The following is a 12,537-nucleotide window of genomic DNA, read 5'->3' as shown; positions in this document are numbered from 1 at the left end:
GTGGTGGGGCGGGTCTCAGGGAGTGGTCAGGGCGAGGCCAGCAGAGTTCATCAGCAGGCTTCAGCAGACCAAGGTTTGGCCCTTTGAAGGGAGGGCTCTGCACCAGTTGGGCACGTGATTGGAAAATTTCCCCATTTCAGAGCCATGCAACTCAGTCTGCCCCATATTCTGCCAGGAGCCTGATCTCAGCAGGGAGGGGCAACTGGGAGTTGAGAGAGGGGTGGTGCTGGTCAGGTTTGGGGCAAGTCTGGGGTTGTGGCCCTTGCCCCAGGGTCACACAACTCTGACTGTCCTGAGTTCCGTCCAGACCTCGGCAGGGAGGAGCCACCAAGAGTCAAGATGGTGGGTTGGCTGGGAGCCTGAGTCTGCCCCGGCCGCTGACTCCTCAGCAGGGTGGAAGCTCCCCAGGGTGGGATGTTGGGGAGCCCAGAGGGTGGGGCTATTGCTTTCCCCCAGGCCAATGCCGCAAGAGGGGCGTGCTCCAGCCGAGAAAGAGGCGCCTGCAGTACAGTAGAGGGACTCAACACAGGCAGTTCCGGTGGCGGTCCCCTTGGCTCTCTCTCTAGGGACACAAACTCCAGTCTCTCCTCACACAGCTCCAGTGGCTCCTCCCTCCCTCTGCCAGAGCCCAGGACGAGCAGCTGCAGGTGAGATGCTGTTCATTGGCCCTTCAAGAAGGTGCCTGTGTTTCTGGCTGTCTCTCCCTGGCAGACAGAAACGCTGCTGCTTTTCAGAGCCAGATGTCCTTTGGGCATCTCTTCCCAGCTCTGGGTGCTCTGGGCTGGGGAGCCCAGATTGGGCTTGAGATGCCATGCTTGCAGGGGGATCCCCCAGCAGCTGCAGGATCCCTCTGGAACCCCAGCTGCCGCCCACGGGGGTGGGCCAGCCCTGCGCTTCCTGCCAGTCTTGCTGTGGCTTCTTCTGTAACTCCTTGGTTGTAAGACTTCCTGTCGGCTGATCTTCAGTTAGCTATTTAGGTCTATTTTTCTCTATGTTTTTAAAAAATTTTTAATTTTGATTTTTGATTTTAGAGAGAGGGGAATGAAGGGAGAAAGAAAGGGAGAGAAACACCAAGGTGAGAGAGAAACACTGATTGGCCGTCTTCCATGAGCATCCCAGCGGGGACCCAGGCGTGTGCCCCGACTGGGGACTGAAGTTCCGTATTTTAGTGGTGATTCCGGTTCGGTCCTGGGAGGGTGGGAGTGTAGCTTCCACCTGCTCCCCCGCCACCTTGGATCCCCGGAGTGTTTTCTATCATCTTAGTCCATTGCTTAAAATTTAGGAACAAAACTCTCTCCCCCCAAAATTTGTAATAACAAATACATTTTTCCTTTATATTTTATTTGTGCAGCAGGAAAATAAAGATGGAAGTTTATTTGAGGATTTTATTAATTTGACCAGGGTCTCCCAATCCTTTAAGTTGAAGTCATGGGGAATTGAACTCATCTTTGGAGAAATCTCTCCAGGCATGTCCTTAAGGTGTTTGAAACAGAGCCCTTGATTCCTGGCTCTCCCTGCCTGTGCCCCCTCTGCCCCGTCCTCTCCCCGCTAGTTGCTCAAGACAAACATCAGGAATTATCCTGGACTTGTTTTTCTTCTCCTTCTCACATACTCCATCCAAACCACCGACATGTCCAGTTGCCTCTCCACCCCAAACCAATTCCTCCTTAGCATCCCCACTGCCGCCGCCACTGCTGCCCAGCGCAGCCGCCCCCACCTCTCGCCTGGACCACTCCGGTAGCTTCCTAAGTGGTCTCACAGCTTCTACTTTTCTGTCCCTACTCTCTTCACAGAGCAGCCAGAGTGAGTTTCAAATGTATTTTGATTAGGCACCACATTTGCATGATCTGAAATTTAACGTGCTACAGAGATAATGTGCCCAGAGAAGTCCCGCCCTGCCTTCTGCCCTCCTCCCCCTCCCCCATCTCCTAGGGAGAAGCACTCCCAGGATGCTGGAGGCAGACGCAAGCACAAATGAACACACCCCCCACCTCATCACACACAAAGTAGCCTTCCATACACACTGCTCCACATCACCGTGGGTTTCACTGACCAGTAAGTCCTGAAGTTCTCCCCGAGTCAGCACACAGAGATCTTCCTCGTTCATTTGTTCGGTTGCACAGCATGCTGTCATTTGTGGAACCAGGTCCCTTTTGCTGAGCATCACAGCTGGGCCCACTTTTTGCTCTTACCCACACTGCAACAGTAAACCGCCTCGTGGAGGTGGAGCTGCCTCTGTGGGACAGAGTCACAGAAACACAACGACAAGGTCGCATACTCTAGTGTATCTGCCGGTTCAAAATAACAATTGCAGGGACACATCTGACCGTCACTTCCCCTGCACAAAGGCCTTCCAAAATCCCGGTCCCCGATCCCCCTCTGTGGAACGAAACCCACCGAGACCCACAGGGCCCTCCCTAACCTGTCCTTGGTCTACCTCTCCGATATTACCCCATCTCTCCCTCTCTTTCACTGTGGACTAAGCACGCTGGCCTTTTTTCATAAACCTCAAAAAAGTTATCTTTTGCAGGATGTATGATTTTACTTAGTACAATAGCTTGTTTGCATCGCAATGTACTGTATTGTCAAATGCGCATGAAAATCCGGTCATCAGCCGGAGACCTGACAAAGAAGTTGATTTTGGGAGGGGAGAATCTATGCTAATGTGGAATGGGGATGGAATATTTGAATGGGTTTTATAATCAGGCATTTGATAAGTAAGCATTTCTATGTTATGATAACGCCTGCTCTCCTACACAACTTCAGATACCAGGGATTTGGAGAACGCACGTTGAGATAATGAGGATGTTCTATCAATCCATAGCTGTGTGACCATGAACCCCGCACCACATAAAGGTAAATGCCTAATGTGATGTGGAAGTGCAGCGTGGCCGGGAAAGGGCGCTGGGCTGGAAATCGGGAGTGCCGTGCTCCCCTGCAGACGCCGCCACTGAGGCAGCGGTGCGGGGTCGGGCAGGCTGCTTGACCTCTCCTCGCCTCCTCTCATTTGTGTGAGAAGAAAATGGAATTCACCGTTATTCTCAACCTTTCCACTCCCCAAGGATTCCTTTTACTAAACCCCTCCATGTTCACAATATGTTGAGGAATTCTGTCTACTGACAAGTGTAACTTACGTTACCATGTTCATTGTTCATTGTTAACATGTTCATGTTCACTGTTAATATATCACAAAATACACAGCTTCCATTCTGGTTGGCATGAACTAAGTAATTGACGTTGGGTGAGTTGACGTAATTCCATCCAGAGAAAAGAGGCGTCTTATTTTAATTCGCCTGGGTGGCTCTACCCTGTTTAATGAAGAGCCTATAGGCTGGGAACCTCTGGTCCCAGTCAGCCATGTTTCCTTGCGAGTCTGGGAGTCATGTTATGTATGCGGCCGTGTGGTCCGGCGGTTTTTAGGTAGCACCCCACACAGTCCTGGGGCTCAGGAGGAGGGCTCACAGCAGGAATGAGGGTGGGGAAGAGGAGGTGAAGCAAGCTGTCTCAGCACCCCCAAAACTGTTTTACCTAGAGCAGCCCCACGTTTTTCCTGTTCGATATATGGGGTTCTGCCTAAGACTTTGTTTGAAAAAGGGGTTTCAACTACCAAAAATAATTGGGAAAATATGACAATCGAACTGAACTGCACAGATGAGGATAATGAGGCCTAGAAGAGTTCGGTGACATCTGCCCAAGGATACAGAGCTAATTAGTGGCAGAATATTCAGCTAGTCCATCAACAAACATCTATTGAACACTGTGGAAATAAAAGTTATACATATAAAACTTTGATTCAGTCTTAGTCGGGGACAGCCTGTGGGTCACCATGCTATCTGACGGGAACCCCTGGGATGAAAGAATCTTACTTGTCCACACTGATGGAGAACTGACATTGGTGTGTGCCTCTACCACTGGCCAGTGAAACGAAGAAGAGAGGGCAGGGGGATATGGGCGTTCTCAGTGTCAAAGGAGAGCAAGGAACCAAGAGCCCTGCTCTGAGACAGGTGGGGCGGGGCAAAGGCCTTCCTCCAGCTTCAATCCGCAGGGGCTCTGTCTCCGATGCTCACGCTACCGCTCCGGCCGCCGTTCACAGAGTGGGAGCCGCGGCCCTGCCTCCCCAAGGCTGTTTATAAGGTCTTGGTTTCATTTCCCAGACTGAGCAAGGGACGACCACTACCCTCGGGAAAACCTGTTTCGATGGAAAATGTATTAATTGAATCTATAAAATACAGTTGTAAAAGTCAACGGGTTGAATTGGTTCAATGTGAACTGTTGATAAGTTCACTGGTTTTACGATAATTGACCCATGGCTGGGTACGGGGAATGTTCTCTCATTAGTCCAGAAGCTCCAGACCCTCTGCTTCTAGCTTTCCCCTGGCTGGAAATGTTTGAAATGAAGGTCGTCGTTAGCAGAGTCAATCACGAGCATAATGCAAGGCCTCGTGGTTCCCAGCCCCGACCAAGCACCGCCCTCCCAGGCTTTGAGGATGCAGCAGTGAACGTGCGGGAAAAGGCCCCCCGCCCGTGCGGACCAGCGGGCTCTCCTGACTGCTGAGCCACTGCTGTCCCCACTATGCCATGCAAAGGTGAGGACTCATTCTCATGTTTCCCAAGCACTTGTCACTACAGAGTATGAACATGCTTACCTCTCCTCCTCATTACGTATTCATTTATTCCACAAATATTTATTGAGCAGCTTCTATTGCCAGGCTCTCTGCTAAGTGCCGGGCGTCCTGGCGTGAGTCAGCTCTCAAGGTGCTCGCGGGCTAGTGGGAACACAGGCCTGGAACCAGATTTCAAAGCAGCACGATAAGCACCACGGTGGGGAAGGCAGGAGGCACAGACACGCTACACGACAGCAGGCACTGGGGTTAACTCGCTCCGGCCTGACATCCAAACTTGGATTTGACAGGTTAACAGGGGGGTTCCCAGGCAAACCAAGGGTGGTGGCAGCAGAAATGGCACAGAAACAAGCAAGACCATGCTTGTCTGGCAAAGCATGCGCTGGTATCGAAGGAGTGTGAAGTGCAGGTGGGTGGGAGGCAGAACGTTGATGGAATCTTTACCGAATGGTCTCTGTTTGCTCTGTGACTTAAAACAGATGGACTCTTTTTTTTTTTTTTCCTCTGGCACAGGCTGGGTAAAAAGTTTGTAGGGAGGTTTGAAAGAGCTGCTAAATTTTTTATAAGATAGAAAAGATTGAGCCCTGGCTGGTGTAGCTCAGTGGATTGAGTGCAGGCTGCGAACCAAAGTGTCCCAGGTTCGATTTCCAGTCAGGGTACATGCCTGGGTTGCAGGCCATGACTCCCAGCAACCGCACATTGATGTTTCTCTCTCTCTTTCTTCCTCCCTTTCCTCTCTAAAAATAAATTAAAAAATTTAAAAAATTTTAAAAAAGAAAAGATTGGAAAAACCCTAAAGGTCCATTGGTAGGAAACTGGTTTAATAGATTACATTCTATGCAGCGAAATGCCACATGGCCAGGAACAAAGATATACACTCATATGTACTGATACAAGAAGATCTATAAGATGTATTGTTTAGTGAAAAAAAGCAAGCTGCAGAACTCTGTGTACTAATTTCACCTTTGAGTTAAAGGCAGTAGGAAATAAAAAATCCTTTCTGTTTTTAAAATTTTATGTATTGATTTTAGAGAGAGGGAAGTTGGGAGAGGGGGACTTCAGTTCATTGCTCCACTTATTGATGCATTCATTGCTTGCGCCCTGACTGCGGAATCGAACCCACAACCTTGGCATGTTGCGACAATGCTCTAACCAACTGAGCTACCAGCCAGGGCCAAAAAATACTTCTTAAATGCATAAGATATCTCTGGACGAAAGCACAAGAGAGTAGTAACAGCTGTGATTGCCTGTAGGAAGAGAAGCTGGACAGCCAGATACAACAAGGAGGTGGGGGGGGGGGGGGTGGATGCTTCATACTTTTGAATTCTGGATCCCAGAAATGGCTTGTGTATTCAAACGTGAATTAAAAATAAAATTTGTAAAATGTTTTACATAAAATGGAAAAGACTACTTTTTAAGGGCAATAGAAAATTAACCAAACGTTGCTTCATGGCTACGTTCCTCTGGAACTTTGTGCTTTGGCCTAACTTTGGGAAATATGAGGAGGAATATTTATCTTCACCAGCAGTTCCCATTTGGGAAGGGCCAGTTGGGTCACTCTTGGGCATCTCCAGACACACCTGAGCAAGGCTGCTGCTGGCTTGGACCCTTGAAGCCAAGTCTCCAACCGTGGTCTTTTCGCCAAACCAACGGCATTGTTCCGATTAAATCAAAGCAGCACCTCAATGAGGATCCCAGTTCCTTTATTGTACGTGTTGGTGCAGAACCCTGTTGGTACAAAGTGAGTTAAAAGGACCCTAATTAGTACTTAATGCACAAATAATGACTGTGACCGACTTTCGTATGTGAGTTGCCAAATCACATTTGTTATCTCACAGTCGTGCCCTTTCATCTCTAACCAGATCCGCGCAGGCAGGTTCTGGGTACTCGGCACCGAGCCTGGGAAGGCCTGTCCACCTGCCGTGGTGTCAGGCAGTGGAGGCACCGGGATGGCTAAACACTCATCCGCGGCATCTGGGGCGGCACGGGGCAGTGAAGGAGCGGGCAGAAAGAGAACACGAGAAGAAAAGGCGGTTCTGCCAGGGAGGCACCAACAGAATTCTGCGGGAGCCTAGAGCAAGGGGTGAGCAGGTCTGCCCTGAGGGGCTTAGGGAGAGCTCCCTGGAAGGGAAGGTATGTCACCCGAGTCTTAAATGAGGAGTCCATATTGAGGGGGGATAAGAAGGACGTTCCAGGCAAAGAGAATACGATGTACAACAGCAGGAAAGCTCAGAATAATGCGGTATGTTGGTGGGACCCCAGGCAGCCTGGTCCGACTGCAGTGTCAGGCGCTTTTCGGGGAGTGGTGCGCATCAGGCCAGAAGGGCGGGTCCAGACAGGGTTACAAAGAACCCCGGGGGCTGGGCTGACACGTTTGGACTTTGTCACGTCAGGGAAATACCGTGGTCTCAGTCGCCGTGCTGCTTTGCCGTGACTGTCTAACCCTCCTGCAAGCAGGTCACCCTCCGCTGGTCTCTGTAACCTTGTTAGAGGCAGGACAGGATGTGGAAGGCAAACTCCTAAACTCAATGTTACCTCTTCATTCTTCCTTCTCACTCTGCTTCCACGTGTAATTAGTTATCAAGGCCTGTGACTCATCTGTCACAAATTCTCTCTTTATGTTTTCTGAGAGCAACAATTCAGTAAGTACTATTTACCTGTGTCAGGTACTGAGTTTAGGGCTTTATATGCACGGTCTATATGCCATCTTATTCAGTCCTCAAAATAGTCCTCTTTTAGTCAAGGTTTTTGGTAGCAAACAGCAGGTAACTTAAGCAGAAAAGGAATTTACTGGAAAGATATCGGGCCACTCACAGAATCCATAGGAAGGTGGAAGACTGGGTTTCGGGGGGCAGCCAAGAGAAGAACCAGAGCACAGTTTCCCAGGACGTGCCCCTCTGTGCCTCTGGACTCTAATCTCCCCTGGAGTCCTCGAAGATTCTCAAACTGACCCCGGTGCCTTTGCATCACTATCCCCCTGTGCAGAGTATGGTGAGCAGCAGCTGGCCCTGCTCAGAGCACATGCCTGTGGCCCAGCTGCCAGAGGCTGGCACAGGGACAGCTCTCCCTTGAGGCTTTCACTTCCACTGGGATTCACTCACATCACATCAGCAAAAATGTTCAGATACTGGACAACAAAAATGACACACATCCACAGTGCATTCTGTAGACGAAGGAACTGACTCAGAGCAGGTAGATTAGTTACCCACGTAACGTAGCTACTCAGTGGTGGAGCCAGGCTTGGAGCCCGAGTCCGTTTGTCTGCAAAGCCCACGCTGTTACGCAATCCTCTGCATTGCTATCTCTAAACCACCCCAGCTCTGTTTCACAGCCCACACACCAGTCCTGGCTCCCATCCCCCCCGTCTGCATTACTGCCTCCTACCTGGTCGCCCTGCTTGTGCTCCCCCAACTCAGTTCATTCTCCGCACAGTTGCTAAGATGATATTTTTCCACTGCACCTATATCGTGTCAGCCTCTTATTCAAAAACCTGTGACTCACCCCTTCAAGAGTATTTCCTGACTAATATCATTGCATGCTGGACACTCCCTCAGTAATCAGGCAAATAATGTCCCTGCAGTGCCATAACAGATGTCTGATTTATACTCTACTATCTTGTGCATATTAACAGTCCCTAGCTATCACATTTATATATGACTTCACTGAGGTCTGAGAGCCTGTTTTCTGCTGTTTTTACAACGCTGGTGACAGACACTAGCATCTTGCACAGTGAATGGCTTCTCATTTCTGAATCCCAAGGCCTGCTAGGGTACTGCATTACTATCATCAATGTTATTATCTGCCGAGCAGCATTATTTGCTAATTCATTATTAGCTTCCCTGAAATATCCCAGTTGCTTCCTATGTTTGCCACATATATCATGCCCTACCAAGAGTGTGCTTAAAAATTGCTCATGATAATAATTTCATTTCATTTTTTGAAAATGTTTCTTTACTCCACCCTCAGCTACTGTAAGCTGAGCAAAAGTAAAAGTGATATTCTTTTCTCCCAGCTCTGAGGTGAGAAGAAATAACATTTAGAGCATGCCGCACCCCATTTCCAATGAAGAATAATAAAAGTAGTCCTGGTCAGTGTGGCTCAGTTGGTTGGAGCGTTGTCCTGTAACTAAAAGTTTGTGGGTTTGATTCCCGGTTGGGGAACATAGTTAGGTTGGGGGTTCATTGCCCAGTTCAGACATGTATGATCCCCAATCCGGCACGTACAGAAGGCGACTAATCGATGTTTCTTTTTCATGTTGTTTTTTTTCTCTCTCTCCCTCTCTCTCTAAAAGCAGTGAAAAAATATCCTTGGGTGAGGAAGAGGAGGAGAAGGAGGAGGAGGGCGGGAAGGGGAGGTAGAGAGGGAAGGGGAGGAGGAGAGGAAGAAAAGCATGGAGCATTACATGCAATAGGGTACTTTGGCTGGCCAGCTTACTACCCTGAGGCTCCAGCAGGAGAGCCCCTTGCCTGGCTCCTGAATTGCCTTCCTTCGGCAGAGAGCATCAGTTAGCAACTAATAATCCCCTGGACCCTCCAAGACCTCTAGATTCCTCCAAATCCGGACCAAGATGCCCAAGAACCAGAGTGACACAGGTGTTTCACCTCCAGTCTGCCTGTGCTCAGTTCCTTCTTTGGAGGACCTGTACTTTTTGAGTTTATGACATCAAAGAAGGTCACACCTACACACAAGGAAGACGACTTGTGATCAGCGCTTCCAGTATAACTAACAAAATTCAGAATTTATTTTAAAGGTACTCCTATATGCTCTGATCATTTCATAGGTGTCAAGAGTAAGGACAAAAAAAAATCAGGTTTCTGTCCTCAAGGAGTTAACCTTTATCTGGGGAGACAAATCTATTAAATAAATAACTGATGGGCAGTTGGATAAGGCAATGAATTAAGTCTGTACCGGGTACGTGAATGGTACATGAACGGGAGTAATCTACTCTGTTTGGGATGAGGGATCCCCAAAGACCTTACAGATGATGAAATGCCTGAGCAAGGGTTTTGTCTGACTTACTGTCTGACAAAAGTCAAAGTTTGTCAGACAGATGAAGTGGGGAAGAACATTCCAGAAAGAGAAGTGAGGTGTACTATGGAATGAAAGGAAGGCACTTAAAACGTTGTTTCTAAGCCTCACAACAACCTCCCAAGGGAGGTGTTATTATTCTCCACTTGCTAGATGGGGAAGCCAAGGCTTAGAGAAATGGACTCCTTTGTTCGACATCCCAAAGTTGGAAACTACCTCAATCCCCCATTCAAGGGCTTAGAGAATTTCTGCAAAGGCGAGAGGTGGTGCCCTGGCTGGCTTGTATCTGCCTGATATGCTGATGTTGCAGGGTATGTGCCCTGGCCAGGGCACATACATGAATCAACCAATGAATGCATAAATAAGTGGAACATCAAATAGATGTTTCTCTCTCTCCTTTCCTCTCTCTCTTTCCAATCAGTAATAATGATAACGATGATAATAATAATAATAAAAGACAGGAGGTGGTGAAGAGCTATACTGTGCTTTGAGAGAGGTCCTTTGTAGCAAACTGCCTGGCCGCCAAAAACCTGTCTTAGAAATGCATTCTCAGAAGGCACGTCCTGTTTTTTGCCCAGCTCTAAAATATTGGTATTTTTTTGACCTCCAGAGACCTTGTCAGTCCAATCACACCACATAATGCATGACTGTTCCTCAGTCAGCTTGCTAAATCTTGGATGGCTCCGTGGGGTTATCACATAATGAAGGAGGTCACGTGCCAGGCCTGCACCCAGAACCTAATATTCATTCAATAATCACGATAACTCTCTCCATTGACTCTGGAGTAAGCTAGAAAGGCTAGACTGCTGGGGAATGGAAAGAAATCAGGACCAGGAGCTGGGGGGCCTGGGTTCAAGTTTGGGGGACTATGGCCAGGAACTTAACCATCCAAGAAAACGGGGAGGTCGACACCACATATGTTTACTCTAAACTCCCTCAAAGACACGTGTATGAGCGATTCTTTTCTTTGCCCATCCCTAGAATCTCACCATTATCAGCAGTGGCCTGAACCAAGGTCACAGGACAGCCTGTTGATTCAGGGCTGCCCCTAAGTTACCTGCATTTAGAGGTCAGTCCTGGCCGTTATTCGGCCAATGGCCAGGGAAGCTACCGAGGTCATTCAAGGACAAGGGAGAGAAGGCTCCCAGAAACTACAACTCCCAAGAGACCACGGATGTCATTCGGTGGCGAGGCCTGGAGCAAGTTGTGAGAAGTAAGCCACCAGCCCGCCGCACTTCCCTGTTACGACCGCCTGGACAGGTAACTTGTGCGCATGCCCAGTTACGTCCCAAAGAGTTCGGCTTCTCTACTTCCTGCTGGTGTCTTCCCTTTCCGGCCTCGCCGCGGCGAGTTTTTCCCCGCCCTACCCTCTGCCTTCTTTTCAAGGCTTTGGAAGGGGGCCGAGATCTCTGGCAGGCGTGTTCCCGGGAGTGTGCACACGCGCGTTCACGGGAGATTCAAGGGGGAGGGGACTAAACCCTGGGTGTGGATGGTGGCAAGGATAGGAGGAAACCGCAGAGAATGGAAGGCGCATGCGTTCTAAGGAAGGCGCAGCCAGGGTTTGGGAATTGCAGAGGGGCGGGGCGGAAATTGGCAACTAGCAGACGAAGCGCATTGAGCCGGCAACGCCCCACCCCTTTTGAGGTTTCGCTCCTCCCCCACCGCCCTTCCGGAAGTGCAGTCTTACACCCTGGCGCCGACCAGCGGCCGCCCCCTGCGGCAGGCCCCGCCCCCTACGGACTCCGCCCCCTGGCTCTCCGCCCCCTCCGCTGGTTGTGGCGCTGGGTTGCAGCGCCGGTCGTGGCGGTTTCGGTACCCGAAACCGGGATCGCGGAGTCGTTCCCTGGGGCGGCGGCCAGGCTATGATCGCGGGTCCCCGGCGTCCCTCTCGGGTCAACCAGAATCCTTGTCTCAGCGTGTGCCTGTGGCCGAGCGGTCTCCTTCACCCGGTCCCACTGCGCGGTTGGCAGCGGCACTCCCGGCGCGCCCCCTCCTCCGATGGCGGCGGAGATCCAGCCCAAACCGCTGACCCGCAAACCTATCCTGCTGCAGCGGGTCGAGGGGTCCCAGGAGGTGGTGAACATGGCCGTGATCGTTCCCAAGGAGGAGGGCGTGATCAGCGTCTCGGAGGACAGGTACGGATCGCTGCCCCTGGGCAGCGAGGAGGGGCGAACCGGGACCGCTGTCCCCAGCCTGCGTCAGGGGCTGTGCCTCAACGTCCGCCCAGGTGTAGACGTGCTCCCTCAAGTTTTTATCATACTACGCATCCTGGTGGTGCCGGTGTCCAGCTGCGTGCCTCCGCCCCTGTGTGGCTCCGGGAAGCGGAGCTCGGACAGCGGCCGGTGAGCTCTTGGGCTCCCCCGGGGCTGGGTGACGCCTGCAGGCGCCACGGTGGCCCTTGCGCTAACGGTACGCTGGCCACTGGACCTTGATCCAGCCCTGGGAGGCTGGAGGGGGGGAAGGAACCGCTCGACCCTGCAGGTGTGTGTTTGGGGAGGATGCCCCGAGCTGCCTCTGCGAAAAGAACGGAGTACTCTGGTACAGTTCTTAGGGCTCCAAGCTGAGAAAGCAAATGCCACTCTCTTCTCCCAGACATTCCCACCGAATCCAGATCTGCGAGACATCTTACACTGAATGCAATGAATATTGCGAGTTGTGAAGCGGAACTTCAGGTTTCTGTCCAAAGGAGAGGTGCCCTCTCCTTTGCCTTCTTTTTCTTTTCCATTCGAGCTCAAAGGGAGGCGCCTAGGACAACTTGCAAGGGGCCACGGCTGCAAATAGCTCTTGAGTTTCTTCCCTCTGCTTGCTTCCTTTCTTTTTCCTTTAATTTTGCTTAATTTGCAGAAGTGAAGCCAGTTGTTCTGCCTTCAGCGTTCTCTCTTATTTT

The 12,537-nt window shown here is 50.5% G+C and overlaps 1 protein-coding gene across 1 annotated transcript in view; it reads left to right on the top strand.

Moving 5' to 3' along the window:
- Positions 1–11,394: 11,394 nt before the first annotated feature.
- WDFY2 (WD repeat and FYVE domain containing 2) overlaps positions 11,395–12,537 on the top strand; it is a 121,802-nt gene continuing 120,659 nt past the window's right edge. Inside the window, exon 1 of the mRNA XM_028526574.2 lies at positions 11,395–11,785. Coding sequence (XP_028382375.1) covers positions 11,649–11,785 — 137 coding nt within the window. The 5' untranslated portion in view covers positions 11,395–11,648. The remainder of the gene's footprint in view (positions 11,786–12,537) is intronic.

This window comes from Phyllostomus discolor, chromosome 11, assembly GCF_004126475.2.
Source record: "Phyllostomus discolor isolate MPI-MPIP mPhyDis1 chromosome 11, mPhyDis1.pri.v3, whole genome shotgun sequence".
In the NCBI taxonomy this organism is placed as follows: Eukaryota; Metazoa; Chordata; class Mammalia; order Chiroptera; family Phyllostomidae; genus Phyllostomus; species Phyllostomus discolor.
Note: the sequence above shows the minus strand (reverse complement) of the source record. Positions and strands in the feature narration are given on the sequence as shown.